This window comes from Camelus ferus, chromosome 4 (assembly GCF_009834535.1).
Source record: "Camelus ferus isolate YT-003-E chromosome 4, BCGSAC_Cfer_1.0, whole genome shotgun sequence".
Classification (NCBI taxonomy): Eukaryota; Metazoa; Chordata; class Mammalia; order Artiodactyla; family Camelidae; genus Camelus; species Camelus ferus.
This window is the reverse complement of record NC_045699.1, coordinates 73,676,476-73,692,939: the sequence shown is the minus strand read 5'-3', so window position 1 is coordinate 73,692,939 and position 16,464 is coordinate 73,676,476. Positions and strand designations below refer to the sequence as shown.

Genomic DNA, 16,464 nt, shown 5'->3' with positions numbered 1-16,464 from the left:
GTGTAAGTCAGGCTCGGGCTAGAGCCCATCGCTGCGGCGGCCACCAGGTCGGTGCCCTCGGGGGACCTTCTGCTCAGAGGAGGCCAGGCCGCAGCTCTGTGTGGCAGCGTAGCTCTGAGACGTCTTTATACCAGGAGGGGATTGTGGGGGCCCAGATGCACAGTAGGGTCTTTCAAGAGCGGGACACCTGATCAGTGGGGCTGCAGCGCATGTGTGTAAACCAGGTGTACGTGGATTCAGGCGTGTAAGCTCGGCAAAGAGAGCCTCCCTTCGCAGCCACTCGTCCCATCTGCGGTGAACCTGGGCCAGCAGGGGATGGGGACCCTCGCCGAGCATGCTCCCAAGGCTGCGAGGTGCTGGCAGTTTTGATAGGACTGCTTCTTGAGCCAACTTTGGGACCTAACTCAAAGAGCGAGAGGGGCTGCTGCAGTAGGTCACAGAGGAAGGATGCAGGAAGGCATGGGCCGGCTCCCAGATCCCGTGGCTGGGCCCAGGAAAGGGGGTCCTGGGAAGGCCCCCTCGCTGTTTGGCAGAAGGTGGCCGCCTCGGCCTGGATGCTGAAGGACACACAAGTCTCCTGCCGGAGGTGTGCATATCCAGCCAGAGAGCTTGTGTGCTGGCTCCTTGGAGGCTGTGTCTGGCCGTCAGCCCTGTGTTCCCTGCCCCAGGACCGGCACTCAGTGCCTGGGGAGGGAGGGTGGGACAGAGGGCAAGCTGGGGGTGGCCCAGTCTCCCCGACTCAGAGGGGCCGCCTGTGGGTGTCCAGGACCTCAGGTGGCCCCTGCTTTCCCGCAGGACGTGTTTGAGATGCGGTTTGCCAAGATGCCCGATGAGCCGGTGGAGGCGCCCGCACTGCCCGCCCCCGCGGCCCCTGTGGTCAGCAAGGGCACCGAGAGCAGCCGCAGCAGCGAGGAGAGCTCGTCGGACTCGGGCAGCTCAGACTCGGAGGAGGAGCGGGCCACCAGGCTGGCGGAGCTGCAGGAGCAGGTGGGCGGCCGGGGCTGGGGGCCGAGACAGGACCATGACCCAGTCCTGACCAGCCCTCGACCCGAGGTTTGCTCTGGTCACGGCCCCCCCCCCAACAAGTCACCACCATCCTTCACCATGGGGGAGGGGACCCAGGGAAGGCGTCAGCTCTGGGGGCGCCCTCAGTAGCGCCTGCAGGCCTGGGGCCACGTGAGCCTATGTCGGGATGTCCCTGGAGTCCTGGGTGCCACGCCCTGCTCCAGGAAGTTCAGGGAGGCACCTGCAGAAGCCGCATCCTGGCTGGCCCCAGCAGCTGGTTACACTGAGGTGGGCCGGGCGCCGCGGCTCCTATGGGAACGAGGGTGTCCTGCCTCAGCCTCTGCCCACCTGTAAATCGGTCCTCCCTATCCTCTTCACTCTCCTAATTTGCAAAATGGGACCAAGAGGGGCTTGATTTCTGGGGCCTCCCGCAGGGAGGAGACCGCAGAGTAAGGTGGGGCGGAGCCTTTGAGCTGGGCCGCGTCAGACATGACAGTACAGGGACGAGGCCCCCGGGGGGCAGCCGTCGGGCCGGGGGCCGCCCACGCCCTCGGGGGGCTGCTGGAGTGAGCAGCACGTCCCGCACATAGCACGCTGCCAGCCGCACAGCAGGCTGGGTACGGGCCAGCGGCTGCCCACGGGCGACTGGGGAGAATCGCCTTTGCGCAGGCGTTCAGACCTCTCTCTAGAGACCCTTGCTCATCTGGGAAATGAAAACTAGGAAGAAGGACAGAGCTACTGTGTACCAAGTCCTTCCGGGGTGCCCGTCCTGGCAGGGAGACCGGGGCCCCGGGGCTCCCCGGCCCCCTCCCTGCACAGCAGAGGCCGCCCCGGGGCGCCCCCTCAGCCGCCTGTGTCTTGCAGCTGAAGGCCGTGCACGAGCAGCTGGCCGCCCTGTCTCAGGCCCCGGTGAGCAAGCCAAAGAGGAGGAAGGAGAAGAAGGAGAAGAAGAGGAAGGACAAGGACAAGGACAAGGACAAGGACAGGCACAAGGCCAGGCCCGAGGAGGAGAGGAAGGCCAAGGCCGCCCCGCCCGCCAGGCAGCCCCCGCAGAGGAGGGCGCCCGCCAAGAGGGCCAGCAGCACGACGGTGGCCGGCAGGTGGGCGCCCTGCGGTGGGAGGGTGCCCGTGCGCAGCCCGTGCCCCGGTCCCGGGGCTGCTACAGGAGACGGGCCGGGGCTGCTGGCCCTTGTCATGCCCGCCTCGTGGAGAGGTCTGGGGACCAGGGTCTCTGCTGGGAATGCTGGGCTCTGCAGGGCGCCACCCAGCCCACTGTGGGGCCGGCCTCCATCACAGGCACGGGAGCGGTCACACTGCCTGGCGTGGACCTCAGTGTCTCGAGGCTTTGGGGCAGTTTCCTGATCTGGGCTCGGGAGTTTCCTGTGGGGGGTCTGGGGCTCTTGGCACTCCGTTCCCGGCTTAGCTGGTGGGCAGAGGGTCAGGTGGTGGGATCAGGCCTTGACGCACAGTGAGGCCTCTGGTCCCCACGACCTTTGCTTTAGCTCCTGCCGTGGCCAGGCGCTGGCCCAAGGAATGCCAGCCACAGACCAGCAGGGACGACAGAGGGAGGTGAGGGCAGTGAGGGAGGCATTCAGGACCGGAGGAGAAGGAGGGCTTCCTGGAGGAGGGAAGCTGCACAGAGGATCAGGATGGGGTTCCAAGAATCAGGAAGAGCAGGCACAGAGCCATGGAGACCAGTAGATTGTATTCCTGGTGGGAATTCAGACAAGGTCAGCCCCGCGGAAGAACAGAGGCCGGGCCGGGAGGAGGGGCGGCGAGGCTGCCGAGGTCACCGGCTCTGTCGAGGTGTCTGCGTCCTGTTCTCCGAGCAGATGCAGGGGATTCATGAAACGTCTCAGCTGGAAGCGGCTGGGCCTGGCCCGTGTGGGGGATGGGTTAATGGAGGCAGGATTGGGCGGACGGTTCCTCCCCTTTGGAGGTTATTGGGGTCACAGAGGCAAGAGAGGCCGGTGCAGCCGTGGGGGTGGAAGCGTGTTGCTTTGAGAGCCGTTTGTGAGGTGGAGTGGACAGGCCTTGGTGCTGGAAGTCAGAAGAAGGGCACACGGAGCCACCAAGTGGGCAGTGAGAGCAGTCGGAGTTCTCTCCTCCCTCCCTCCCTCCCTTTTGGACGGGGAGACAGGAGTCAGGTTTCCTGTTCTGCCTCTGGTTTTGGTATCAAGAACGAGTTGGAGTGTGTTCCCTTCTCTTCTGTTTTCTGGGCAGGTTTGTAGATTGGGTGTCAGTTCCAAGCGTTTGATGGAGTTCACCAATGAAGCTGTCTGCGCCTGGAGTCTGTGCTGTTGGAAGGTTTCTAACCACAAATTCAGTCCTTTTCGTAGATACAGGCTGGTCAGGTTACCGGTTTCTTCTCCAGTCAGCTTTGGGGTGCGTGCACTGCTCCTCACCATGGGTTTGTGATGCTCCCTTGTCCTTCAGCGTCTTCCGGGTCTGTCGGGATGTGTCCTTCGTCCCTGGTGTTGGTCGTTTGTGTCTTTTCCTCAGTGAATCCAGAGAGAGGTCGGTCAGTTTCATTGGTCGTTCAGAGAACTAGCGTTTGACTTCACCGGTTTTTCTCTTTTCTTTTTCTTTAATTTCTGGTCTGTCTTCTGACGTTTCCCTTTCTTGATTTGGACTTAATTGGTTTTTCTTTTTCTAGCTTGTTGAAATAGAAGCTTAGATTATTATTGATTTCAGAACTTTAAAAAAAAATACTAGCATCTTAATGCTATGAATTTACACCTAAACGCTGCTTTAGCTGTATGGACCCCACAAATTTGACATGTTGTGGTTTCATTTAGTTCAAAACGTTTTTCAGTTTCCTTTCAGGCTCTCCTTGACACAGGTTATTGAGAAGCACATTGCTTAACTTCCAAATATCTGAGGCTTTCTTCCAGATGTTTTCTAGTTACTGGTTTCTAGGATCAGAGAACATACTTTGTATTTTTCAACTGGTTAAGATTCGCTTAATGGCCCAGAATGTGGTGTGTCTTGGTGAATGTTCCATGTGGACTCGAAAAGAATGCATATTCTCCTGCGTTGGATGAAGTCTGGTATAAATGTCAGGAGGAAAAAAATCTTAAAAACTCTAAAAAACAAAAACATGTTAATTAAGAATTTGGTTTGGTGGTGTCATTGGGGTCTTTTCTGTTCTTGCCTGTTTGTTTCATTAATTACCGAGAGAGAGTGGCTGAATTCTCCACCTATAGTTGCAGACTCTCTGCTTCCCCTTCGTTGTGTCAGCTCTTGTCTATTCTGAAGCCTGGCTTCAGCTGCACACATGCAAGGACTGTGGCATCCTGGGTCAGTGGACCGTTCGGTCGCTTTGCAGTGCCCCGCATTTCCCTGGCGATGCTCTTTTCCTGAGGCCTCCTTTGTCTGAAATGGTCACAGCTACTGCGGTTTTCTTTCGAGTGGTGTTCACGTGGCACAGCCCCCCGTCTTGTTACTTTTAACGACTCTTGTCATTATATTTAAAGGGGGGCTTGTGTAGACAGCGTGTAAATTGGGTTTGGTTCTCATCTGATCTGATCACCCTTTTCTTTTAATTGGTGTGTTTGGACCATTTATGTTTAACGTGATTACTGATACGCTTGGATTTCCATCTCCTGTTCTGTTATTTGCTGTCTGTCCGGTTTTTTTTTTTTTTTAATTATTTCTTTGTCCCCTTTCCTGCCTTCTTTCGGGCTATTTGAATATGGAGTGAGTTTGACCTGTTGAACTTGTGGTGCCTGTGGGGTTTTGAGGGGAGCTGACTGCCACGGTTGTTTCCTGGCCCAGGCCTCCCCGAGCCGGGGGCGGCCTCTGCGTGACCTCTCGCTGGGTCCTCCACGTCCCTGAAGACACACGTGCAGTCTCCAGGCAGTGGCCTGGCTTCTCTGTTGGGGCACTGCTTTGAGCTGCCCCTTGGTCGGGGAGCCTTGTCCTGGAGGGGGAGGGCCTAGGGCAGGGCTCGGGGGCTTCAGCCGATGCCCCCTGCCTTCTGTCTCAGACAGCCGAAGAAGGGCGGCAGGCAGGCGTCGGCCTCCTACGACTCGGAGGAAGAGGAGGAGGGGCTGCCCATGAGCTACGACGAGAAGCGGCAGCTCAGCCTGGACATCAACCGGCTGCCGGGGGAGAAGCTGGGCCGTGTGGTGCACATCATCCAGTCCCGGGAGCCCTCGCTCAGGGACTCCAACCCCGACGAGATAGAGATTGACTTTGAGACTCTGAAACCCACCACTTTGCGGGAGCTAGAGAGATACGTCAAGTCTTGTTTACAGAAAAAGCAGAGGAAGCCATTCTGTAAGTTGTCGGGGCAGAGCGTCGCTGCAGCCCCTCCCCGCTCAGCCTCCCTGTCCCCATCGCTCCTCCGGTCCCGGTGTGGGGTGGGAGCCAGGCAGCTTCCGGAGGGGAGTGGGAGCGGGTCTCCGGCTGCTGCGCTCCTCACCGCCTTCCTGCCCTGAGGACACAAGGATGTGGCTTCTGTCTGCTCAGCCAGGGTCGAGGGGCTTGGCTGAGACCGGCCGCAGTCCCCCCTCAGCCGGAGCGCTTCCTCCCCTGCTCCCCGGCAGGTGGGCAGCACTCGTGTGCCTCAGCCTTCACCAGAGCGGGCAGGACCGCGAGGTCGGCCCCCAGCCCGATTCACTCACATTCTGGTGGGGGCTCCCACCACAAGCCTCCCTGCGACTCCATTTGGGGCCTGGGCTGCAGGTGACCTGCCGGTGGTCCCCTGCCTGGGCAGACCGGTTCCCTTTTGCTGGGGGTTGAGGGTCCAGAGGCCTGCCAGCATGGACGACTGCTCGGGCTCCCCGGGAAGTCACTGACTTCACTGGACAGGAGCGAGTCACTGCCTGGGTCAGCGGGTCCTGGGGAGTGTGAGCACAGGCTGCCCTCAGGCGGCAGGAGGGCGGGGCAGCCGCCCGGCCCTGAGGAGCACGCAGGCTGCACCTGGGCTTGCGTGTGGCCCCTCGGGGTGCGTGTCCTCGTGCGCCGCCGGGGCAGCGCCTTCTCCTGGACGGAGCATGGGCAACCCTGGCAGTCAGGCACACTTGACCCTCGGTAACTTGCCGGGGGGCTCAGAGGTGGTGCTGCAGGTGTGCTAGGCGGTGGACTGGGCTCCAGGGCAGAGTCCGGGCCTCCCTGAGGCCAAGGGAGAGCCGTGGCTGCGGTAAAGGAGGACCAGGGTCAGAGGCCCGGGCTCTGGCGGTGGTTCCGCCCTTCACACAGGGCTCTGCGGAGGCGCACGTGTCCCGTCGGTGCTCCGACAGGAGCGGGAGCGGTCTGGCCCTCCTCGGGAGTCCTGTGGTTCTAAAGGAAGAGCCAGGCGGGCAGGGATGCCGTGTCTGCTCAGTCACTTTGGCCCCTCGGGAGCTTGGCCTCAGCTCCTGTGCTCTTCCGCAGCGACCAGCGGGAAGAAGCAGGTGGCCAAGTCGAAGGAGGAGCTGGCTCAGGAAAAGAAGAAGGAGCTGGAGAGGCGGCTGCAGGATGTCAGCGGGCAGCTGAGCAACAGCAAGAAGCCCGCCAAGAGAGGTACCCTCGCGGGCCGCTGCCCACGGGAGGGCTGGCGAGGGCAGTGGGCAGCAGGCCTGGTGTGCACGTGGGGGTCCACCTCTTAACCCGCCGTGTTCCCCCGGAGGAGGCTGTTACCCTCCTGAAACCCTGATTTTCCTTCCTGAAGATGGGGCACCAGGACCCTGGCCCTGGAGCGGGGCTGAGCAGATGGGAGGCGCGTGTGGAAGCACCGCTTTCCAGAGCCCCTAGGAGAGGGCTCTTTGGTAGGGCCCAGCTGTGGTCTTTGGGGGCCAGACCCCACAACTTGGGAGGGATGGGAGCCCCACCCCGCAGTGTCAGTGGGTCCTGGCGCCTAGCAGAGAGCTTTCTGGCAGTCCCCAGATAGTAACACCAGTTCCCAGCCAGTTAACCAGCATCGTAGGAGGCTCTGACTTCCAGCCCCCAGGCCCTGCACGTTGTGGACTGTGGGGTCTCACTTTGGGTGTGCAGGTGATGGATTCCTTGCCTCCTTTCTCTGGGGCCTGTAAGAAAGGTCAGACCTCTTCTCCTGGCCCCAGGGGCACGAGAGCCCAGGCAGTGGTCACAGTCTAGGGCCCATCTTGACCCTGGAGCAGCTGGGTGCCACCATTGCCGGGCCCTGCATGCCCAGGGCCAGGGTGGGGCTGAGAGGCCCCGAGTTCACCCTGGGGAGGGCAGGGTGGGCGGCTGCCTCATACTGCTCCGCCAGCCCCTCCGTCCATACCCCCCTAGGTTCTCTTAGCAGGTTGCATTCATTTTTTCCCAGTTTCTAAGCACCCTTAGATGTGTTGACCTTTGAGCTGTTTTTATTCACATGTCTGATGCCAAATGTGTAGGTTTTCCTCACACCAGGTCGCCAGTCTCTGACACGAGCTGGGCATCCAGCAGCTCAGCTCAGCTCTGACACTGCCTGCTCGGGGCTAGTGCAGGCCCTGTGGGTTGACGGCTCAGCCCCCACAGGACTGCCCCCACCGCAGATGCCAGTGCAGGGCCAGGCCTCCAGCGCCTTTGGCTGGCGGGCTGTACCTCAGGGGTTCCCACAACCCTTCCCTCAGGTTTGAGAGTTTGCTGGAGTGGCTCACAGAACTCAGGAATGAGGAGTTAAACCCAGTATGGTTTGTTATAAAGGATACAATTCAGGAACAGCCGAATGGACGTCATGGGCAGGGTATGGGGGGCGGGGCGGGGCGCTTCCACGCCCTCCCCAGCACACCATGCTCCCCGCACCTGGTGTCTTCACACCTGGAAGCCTTCTGAATCGGGAGCTTTTATGGAGCTGTCTCTGGTGCCCGCCTCTCCTTGGAGACGGGGGCTGGGGGAGCTGAGCGTTCCCACCCCCCAATCACTTGGTCTTCCTGGTGACCAGCCCCTGTCCCGTGGCCATCTGGTGGCCTCACCTTCAGCCACTCATTAGCACAAACCGGGGTGTGATCTTGAAGGAGCTCCTTGTTAGTGATTAAAGGCGGTCTTGCCTCTGAGGAGACCTGAGGGCTTGGGGCGCTCTCTGCCAGAAATGGCACGGTGGCCAGTGCGTTCCTTGTGCTGTCACAGCCGCCTCAGTGCGCTGATGCGTTTCCCCGGGCGTTTGTCACTGCTCGCTAAACCACAGGGGTGGGACCGCGTGGGCCGTGCGCGGGTGGTGTGAGCGGAGGGGCCCCCGGGCGGGCGGGCTCTGGGCGCGTGGGCTGGGGGGGCAGGCCGCTCACCCACTGCGTCTCCCCCAGAGAAGCCCGGCCCTGTGCCCCCCGGGGGGCCGAGCCGGCTCAGCAGCAGCAGCTCCTCAGCGTCCGGGAGCAGCAGCTCCAGCGGCTCCAGCTCAGACAGCAGCGACTCGGAGTAGACGCGTCCTCCCCGTGAGCACAACCGGAGCCGCCGCCCGCCGCCCGCCGCCCGCCGGGACCTGCAGCGCCCCTTCTCGGGTTAATACACTCCTTTTGTTCGTGGTGTGCGGGTTCTCTCCTTGACTCAGTGTTACGCTCTCTTCCAGTTCTTGCTTTAATAGGTCAAAGCCCTCTTGTGTGTGGACGTGAGGCTCTGTGAGAAGCTGTGAACGGGCATAAAGTCTTTCCTTCGTAACTGAATTCGATCCCTGGGAGGTGACGCCTTCAGGCTCTGACCTGATGGCCATAGAGAAATGTGTAAGGTGTGTCTGAAGCCTCTTGCAGAAGCCCTCCCCTCGTTCCGGCTGGTCTGTAGCCCCGGGGTCTCTTCGCGGGAGGTTCTCAGAGACTGCGCCGTGTTTGAAGGCTGTTAGCTCGGCACGGCTGGCGGCATTTGCATCCCTGGGGGCCTGGGCCCCTGCGCTCATGTCCGAGGGCTCTGCCTGCCTGCCCGGAGAGCCAGGGCTGGGCCGAGCGGGGCGTCGGCGGGGCGCCAGCCAGAGCGCTCGGGGCGGGGCGGGTGCGGGGCGCCGCGGCGAGTCCACCCGGTCTCTGCGGCGTCGGGAGTTCCTGGGAGGGAACGCGGTGGCTGCGTGCGCAGTGCACAGGTTTCCAAACACTGAAACTTTTACCTCAACTTTAAAAAAAAAAAAAAAATTAAAAAAAAAGACAAAAGGAGACTTTTTTGTAAGGTTTAGCAGTTTTCTACAAAAGGCCAGCCCGACGTGCGTCCCCAGCTCGTGAGTGCTGCCCCCGCCGCACACTCCGGAGCCGCCTGCCCAGCTCCGTGTATATATGAGAACTTTATTTATTAACATCATTGGTCTTTTTTTTTTTTTAAAGAAAAGAAAAAACTGCAAAAGAAACGCATTTTTAAGAAGCAGCAGAGATGCAGGCCTTTTAAGTGCTGTGAGGCGAGCCCGGGGCCTGCCGGACGGGGCCCGCCCCCAGGTGCTAGCTCCCTGCCCCCCCCCCCCCCCCCGCGGTGCTCAGTCACGTCACGGCCACGGCCACAGCCACGGCGGCGCGCGCTCCCGGGGCCGTCGGGTCTTCGTTTCGTTCTTTCGTGTGTGTGTGTCTGAAATTTGGAGGCTTACAGGTAGAGGCGGCCTCCAGCCGCGGCGTGCTCTTCGTTTCCACTTTGCTTAGCTCTTCTGTGTTCACCGCTGGTCTCTTCGGGACTGTTTTAAAAGAATTCAGCTTAGGGAACCCCAGCTATATGATATAAGCTTTGTAATCAGAGAGAGAAATGTATAGTAAATCTAAGTCTTGATTTTTTAACTTTCTATTGTAAAAAAAAATAATAATAATATACAGAGTTTAACAGAAGGTTATGCTTGGGTTTTGTTTTCTCTGGAGGCTGCCACGTAGCCTTTGAGTCCTGGGACACCCCGTGCCACCCACCTGAGCCCTGAGCACTGCGGCTTCGGCCAGGAGTGCCCGGGCCCCGGGGTGGGCGCCGCCTCGCCCCCCAGCCTCCAGGGGAGGGGTGTGGCCCCCACGGCAGTCTTCCAGCCGGCCATCAGTGGCCTGGCCGGGCTCTCCCTGGCCTGTCTTCTCTCTCCGGGGTGGAGGAGCCTCTGGACCCAGGAGGGTTCCTTCCCTCGAGACTCCCCAGGGGCTCCCTGCCTGTGCATTTTGCAGTCAGCACAGAAGTGACTGAAAAGGGGCATTCTCCCAAGCGTCCCTGTGAAGACCTCCCCGAGGCAGGTGCTGCGGGGAGCCATGGGTGGCCTGGCCTCCTGTCCGGGGGCTGGGTCCTTCTGCCAGCCTTCAGGATGGACAGGCGGACTAGTCCTTGGCGTCCTAATACTTGGCGGTTTTTATAAATCATAAAATCAGCTCGGGTCCCGCCAGCCCTTGTGGCCAAGGACCCCTCGATGGGTGCGGAAGGGTGTGGAGGGCTGCTGAGGCAGCGGGTGGCGGTTTGCCAGTTTTCTTACTGCCAGTGATTCTGGCATTTGGTGAGTTTTGAGCCAGTCTGTTAAATTTTTCACGAAGTCTTGTTTATAATAAAAACACAAATGGATTTTAAACTTGCCATTTTTAAAAGTTGCCCCGTTCTTCGAAGGTGTTGCCTAATCAGATGTTTACTGGAGAATTTAAACTCAATGGACGGGATTACTACACAGCAGAGTCGCCAGGTCTTGAGAGGGATCTCGGGGGCAGGTGCAGCAGGCACGGGTCTGGGGAGCAAACAGACCGGGCCGAGGGCCTGGAGGGGCTGGGGGCTCCCGTGAGCGGGAGGGGTCGCCATGCTGGCCACTCGGTGGGGCACTCCTGGCCCTAGGGCTTAGCACTGGCTAAGCGGAGCGTCTCCGGACACCCTGGTTCTGGGCGAGGGGGGGGTCCTCAGACCACCTGTGCCCCTCGCTTCCGGGGCTTCGCTGGCTCTGACACTCCCCGAGGGCAGCGTCCGTGCTGAGCAGGTGGAGTTCATCGGTGCCGCAGTTTTTAAGGGCTTCCTGTCCAGGCTTGAGAACTAACTGCAGAGTTTTGGGGGACCTCCCCCCCCCCCCCGAGGTCAGCTTGTGAGTGTTCACCATTTCCACTTCTCTGTGTTGGAAAGCAGAGCTGCTCCAGGGCCCAGAACTGCAGGGCAGGCTTTCGGGGGAAAGGGCCGGGTTAAGTAGGCTGGCCACGCACAGGAAGTGGAAGTGGCTTTGGAAACACTCGTGTGGTGACCCCTGGAGGCCCAGGGGCGGGCTTCGGGTGTTAACTGAATTCCAGAGACCCTTGCTCACTCATCTTGCTTACAGACTGTTGACACACATTTTCTTTTTTGTTTGTTTGGTTTTGTTTTTGTTCTTTTGCAGCATTCACATCTTTTATCAGCGTCCTTTGGGAAAAACCATCACCCACGATAAAAAGATTTGTCACACCCAGTGTAGCGCTGTTCCTCCATACTGGCGCAGCACTTCCAGGAAGCTTCCTTTTTTGTATTTAAAGCATTACTTTTCTGTACGACGTGCATGCAAGTTGACCGTAACTTTTCTTAACCTTTTTAGTGCCGTTCCTAGTATATTCCTGTAAATGTCAGTTACTGAAAATGAGTCCAATGTAAGTAGTTTTAGCTTGTTTATTGCAATGCTGGCCTCAACACAACAGAATAAAAATGGTAGAAAGTACTCTTTGATGTTTCTGGTAACCATGGACCCTTCTCCTGGGGCATTTGTTTTGTTTTCATAATAAAAGAAAGAAAAAAAGAGGCACCTGGACGTTCCTTTTCCTGCGCTCTCTGGCCTCCCTTCTCCCCTCACCAGCGTGGACGACGGGGTGCAGCCCTGGTTCTCACATCCCACAGCTCCTGGCAGGAACACCGGAAGCATCAGAAGGAGGTTTTAAGAGCTCGTGGCTGTGGTCCTCAGCCCGGCGGGGAGGCCCGGGGTTGAGGGCCCCGGGTCTAGGGGTGTGACTCTCCGCATGAGCCGCCCGCCTTTGCAGACATGCAGGACCGGGCGCCTGTGTCCCTGCTGCACTCTCAGTCTGCGCCCAGGTGGTTTCCGAGACTAGAGGCATCTAACGCTCGCCTGGCTGGCCCAGACATCCCCATGGAGCCCTGTCAAGCGGGTGGGCATGCTGGGTCCCCCCACCACATGGGACCCGGCACACAGTGGAGGCATCAGTGAAGGATGAGGGGCGGTGGAGACAAACGCGAGTGCTGACAGTTTCCAAAGCACTCAGGCTGCGTGAGCCAAGCCTGGCAGAACCTCCCTGGAGAGGAGGGCTCTGCCCAAGTCCAGGCCCTAGGCCGCCTTCCTCCGGCACCTCACTGCATTCCCTCGGGGGCACGCGTCACCTGGCTTAGACCCCTGGCCCTCTCTTACCCAGACCAAGCTCCCCTAGAACGGGGACTGGCTGGGCCGTGTCCACCTCAGCTGGGGAGGCCAGCCACCCAGGCCCCCCAACGCAGATGGGCCCTCCCTGCATGTTAAGCCGCTTAGCGCCAGCTGTCTGTGGGAGCCTCAGGGCACGGCTGTCACCTGTGCATCCAACCAGGGCTTGCTTTCCTGGCCGCCGCCCTCTTTGTGGGGCTGACCCGGCCACGGCACATCTAGGTTAGTCCGAGGTGCTGTGAGTGCGCCGTGCAGAGGCGCTGCAGGTAAGCCTGAGTTCGCTTTCTTCCCAAACAGGGCTTAAGTCGAAGGAAGCAGAGATGTTGACAAAGCCTGTCTACTGGGGAGTTCCATTGTCAGAGGCCTGACTCTAGATGCACCAGGCCTCTCTCTCCAGCTCCGGGAGGCACTGAAGGACATGTGACTTCCCAGCCTCCCGACCTAAGGCAGCATGCAAGAGGGGGCTCTCAGCCAGATGTCCCCTGGCTGGATGTCTGATGGGGGGGGGGGGGATGCTGTCTGCTAGCTGACTTGCACACCGGCCCGAAGAACCACGCACAGTGAAGCTCCGGACGCACCGTGTGCGTGGCCAGCAGGAAGGCCTCTGCCCACCAGGAGCACGGCCACCCAGCCGTTCAAAGCGTGATGGAAATGCCCTGCCTGTATGGCTGAGCGAGGAAAAAAGTGGCAGGACAAGCAACACACGCGCCCTTCCCGCTGCTGACCGTGCTGCCTCTGGGGAGGACGCTGGGATTTGCCTCTTGCATTTCCCTGTTGGGGTTTTCAGCAATCTTTAGGTGTTCCTGTTAGGAAAAAGCTGAAAGCCAAGTGACCACAGACAAGCACATAAAAATAAGGAGTGAGGCAGGAAGGGGCCCCTAAAGATGTATTTAGCAAAGACTTGACTTTGACAAAAGATTCTTCCACACTGGCCTTGCCACATGGGCTTTAATTCCAGCAGGCAGCAGAGCCTTTCAAAATGACGCGGAAAACCGCCCACAGGTGGGCCGAGGCTGCCGGTGCATGGTAATGACCAACACACAATGACGAACACTCGGAGCAAGGAGGCTGAAATACTATCAGCTGAGAACCTGCCTTTTGAAGCCCTGTGATTAAATTTGAAATCCCTGTAAACAACTGGTGCGTAACTTAATGGATTTGGGGTTTCCCTGATGTTTTTTGGATGCGTTTGCCCTCAAGTCTCAAGTATTAGGAGGCCAAGTATAGAAGCTACACACACGATGCATCACACGCAATCAGTTTCACAATTAGAATCAAAATTCAAGGGCCACAAAGTTCCCGCTGAAATGCCGCAGCTGCTGACCATTTAAGGGAAGTCCACCTTGGTCCTGCAAGTGGGTTTTCGACCACACATGATGCCAGTTCCACCCCCCGTTTCTAGCTCTGACCCATTCTTTACCAGGCAGAAGTGAATCCTAAAAACCACCTCTGAGCATGTGGAAGGGCTGTCTGCAACCACGGCGTCACTCTTGCTTGATTTCTTTGGAAGCGGAACCAAAGCTGCGTCTAGAGTGCCCCAGCCTGGGCTGTGCCTGCAGCACCTGGGAGGTCAGAAGGAGCCCGGAAGCCCAGTCCCCCAGCCCCCTGACTGCCCGCGGCCTGGGGCACCATCTCTGAGATTCTTGGGTCCCTTCACTGCATCTCAGTCTTTATGTTCACTGTTCAAAACCTCCCCGTAAGGACTAGGAGTCAGCAAGACAGCTTGGAGCCTGGGACTGGTTTTTCACCCCAGAATCACATAATCGTGCAGAACTTGGACTGCCCTGTGTCCCGGGAGACCTCGAGCTTGTTTCTGTCCCGGACTAGGATGGCCTCGTTTCCGTACTGTGAGTACCACATGCTTCGGCTCCTGCTCAGGTACGTCCCCAGCGGCACAGATTCCAACTTCTGCTGCTGCTGCTGCCAGATCAGCAAGGACGTGTCCCGGTACCGGAGCCGGGCGTAGCCTTCAGACAGGGCTTTCTCCGCCAGTGGGACGCGGCCACTCATCACGGGCCGGAGCCTTCCCTCTCCTGGGCTCCCATGCACCAGGCCTCTCTGAGCCAGTCCTCGTGGACAGCCGCCAGCTGCTTTGCACTAAATGCACATGCTTCTCAGCTCTTGAGTTTGAGGATTCCTTACTTAACTTAATGGTGAAAATGAGAAATTCAGGCCACTCGGAGGCCACACCCTTATGAGGGTTCTTTGCAAGGAAACTTGAGAGGCACCTCCGAGCATTCTGAAAAGACACCTAAGAACCACACGTGAGACAGCAAGCAGGTCACCGGCGCCCCGGCCGCAGCGTTTCCCCGGGACGGCTATGTGCGTGTCACTAGCTGTGGAGTGGACAGGGGACACGTGCCAGGTGTCTGCTGCGATTCTGACAGCGCGGCTTGGAGCACCTCATCTGAAAAGACGAACCTGGTGTCCCCAGTGAAAGGGCCTCGTACAAGGAGATGGAAACTGACAGCAGTCCCTCTCAGGGCTCCCCGCTCATCCGTGCCCGGCTCGGCTTTCAACTCAGCAGAGGTGTGCTGACACCGGTCATGGTTTTGGAACCAGCATTTGTCCAGTGCTTTTTTTTTTTTCTGGCTAGTCTTCAACTCTTCCCGGAGGTGATGCTGCAAACAAATGAACGTGCTGTCAGGTGTTGGGGAGAAAAGGGCCCCAGCAGCAGTGGCAGAATCGCTCTTAACTCTGGGAGTCAGAGCGTCAGGCCACGCTGCCGCCGCGCGTCGCTTCTGCAGTCGCGCGCGCCCTGGGGATGCGCACAGGGGGCCTGGGTTTAAGAGGCAGACCTGTGCCTCAGCCCAGGCCTTTCACTAACTAAGCGGGGGCGCGGGGGCGCGGGGTTGGGGGGGGCGGCGATCCCGGGGAAACCGCCCGTTGGGGAGTTAATGTCTAGACCTACGACGGAGGTCCCAAGAGCCCGACGGGACACGGGTTCGGGGGCCCGACCTGCCCGTGCCGGGGACGCTGGTACCCCCTCCTTTCTGCTCCACGCCCCCGGGAGGCCCCTGGGCCGGAGAGGAGCACGAAGCCAGGTGAAAGCCTAACCGGGGCGCCCCCCGCCCCGCCGCGCGGCCCCGCCGTGCGGGTTCCTCCTCCCGCGAGGCCCCGCCCTCCCCGGGGCTGCGCCCAGCGCCCCCCACCCTCCGGCTCGTGTCACCCGCGCGGTGGGGCCTCGGCGACGCGCGGACCCCGGGCTGGACGCCTCCCGCCGGGCGGCGCCCGTTGGCCGCGGGTCCGCGTCTCCATGGCAGCGCCGCAGGCATGCCGAGCCGAGCGCCGAGCCCGGGCAGGCCGGCGCCACGAGCCGGAGCCATCGATCGCCCCGCGGGGGGGGGCGGGGCCTCCCGCTGGGGGCGGGGCCTCTGGAGGAGCCCTGCGCCCAGTTTGCTCCTACGTTACTGTTGGTCTTAGCCTCGTATTGATGGTGGTTTTGTGCTACTGCTGCTTGTGTACGTCTGCCACTGCTGTTGCTGTGAGCATTCTTGCCCCTAGTAAGTGATACAATTATTTTTAATAATTCAGTGTTGTCCCGGGGGTACTCTCTTAAAAATAGGTCTCTGACTCACTCATGTCACCCAGCCGGGCCAGGTCCCCACACTGCCATGAAAATTAAGCACTCCACCTCCAAAGCATGCTCCAGTAACACTCTCGTTTGTTATCTGTCCTTTTCCTTACTGAAGTTTCCTTTTCACAGTTTTCCTCAAATGCTAATTAAGAAGGTCGACGTAAGGGACATTCATAGAACACTGAACCCACAACTGTAGAGTGCCATTCTTTACGAGGACACAGAACATCTACAAAAACTGACCATATGCCAGACAGCCTTAAATATACAAGATAATATACACAGATATGGTGTGTATGTGGGGTATATGGAAACACTTGTATTGTCTTTGCAATTTTTATATAAACCTAAAACTTTCCTAGATTAAAATGTAAAAACTTACTTTAAAAATGAGTGAATATGAAAATGGATATGTGTATATCCGTGTATGGCATTGTGCTGTACACCAGAAGTTGACACAACACTGTAAGATGACTATACCCCAATAAAAAAGAAAGAAAGGGAAAAAAATGAGTGAAAAGGAAAGTCACAGAGGTGAGAAGAAATTTGCAATATATATCGTTGATAAGGGACTTAGGGTCCAGCTGGAAGAGGAAATCACGCCAGTGATTTGACCAGAGAGGAATTAATAGAAGGAACTGATCACTAGGTACAAAGT

The 16,464-nt window shown here is 58.9% G+C and overlaps 2 protein-coding genes across 13 annotated transcripts in view; one reads left to right on the top strand and one right to left on the bottom strand.

The window, feature by feature from the left end:
- The window catches only part of BRD3 (bromodomain containing 3), a 35,497-nt gene extending 23,894 nt beyond the window's left edge, over positions 1 to 11,603 (top strand). For 6 of the 9 annotated variants that reach the window (XM_032478864.1, XM_032478858.1, XM_032478859.1 and 3 more), the window contains 5 exons: positions 796 to 1,053; positions 1,870 to 2,105; positions 4,994 to 5,286; positions 6,385 to 6,513; positions 11,210 to 11,603. In XM_032478864.1, the coding sequence (XP_032334755.1) occupies positions 796 to 1,053; positions 1,870 to 2,105; positions 4,994 to 5,286; positions 6,385 to 6,513; positions 11,210 to 11,340 (1,047 nt within the window). In that variant the 3' untranslated portion in view covers positions 11,341 to 11,603. Of the gene's footprint in view, positions 1 to 795; positions 1,054 to 1,869; positions 2,106 to 4,993; positions 5,287 to 6,384; positions 6,514 to 8,237 lie in introns of all 9 variants that reach the window. The other 3 variants (XM_032478866.1, XM_032478867.1, XM_032478863.1) reach the window with 3 other exon arrangements.
- A 1,544-nt stretch (positions 11,604 to 13,147) lies between these two features.
- Positions 13,148 to 15,515, bottom strand: BRD3OS (BRD3 opposite strand). Of its 4 annotated transcripts, none has more exons than XM_032478868.1 (2): positions 15,399 to 15,515; positions 13,148 to 14,850 (listed from the first exon to the last, which is right to left on the bottom strand). In XM_032478868.1, exon 2 carries the CDS (start codon positions 14,237 to 14,239, stop codon positions 13,985 to 13,987), a length of 255 nt encoding a protein of 84 aa, XP_032334759.1. In that variant the 5' UTR covers positions 14,240 to 14,850; positions 15,399 to 15,515; the 3' UTR covers positions 13,148 to 13,984. The 4 variants fall into 4 exon arrangements, with proteins under 4 accessions (XP_032334759.1, XP_032334760.1, XP_032334761.1 ...); XM_032478869.1 differs by having other exon boundaries at positions 15,382 to 15,489; XM_032478870.1 differs by having other exon boundaries at positions 15,430 to 15,447.
- Between the last annotated feature and the right edge of the window lie 949 nt (positions 15,516 to 16,464).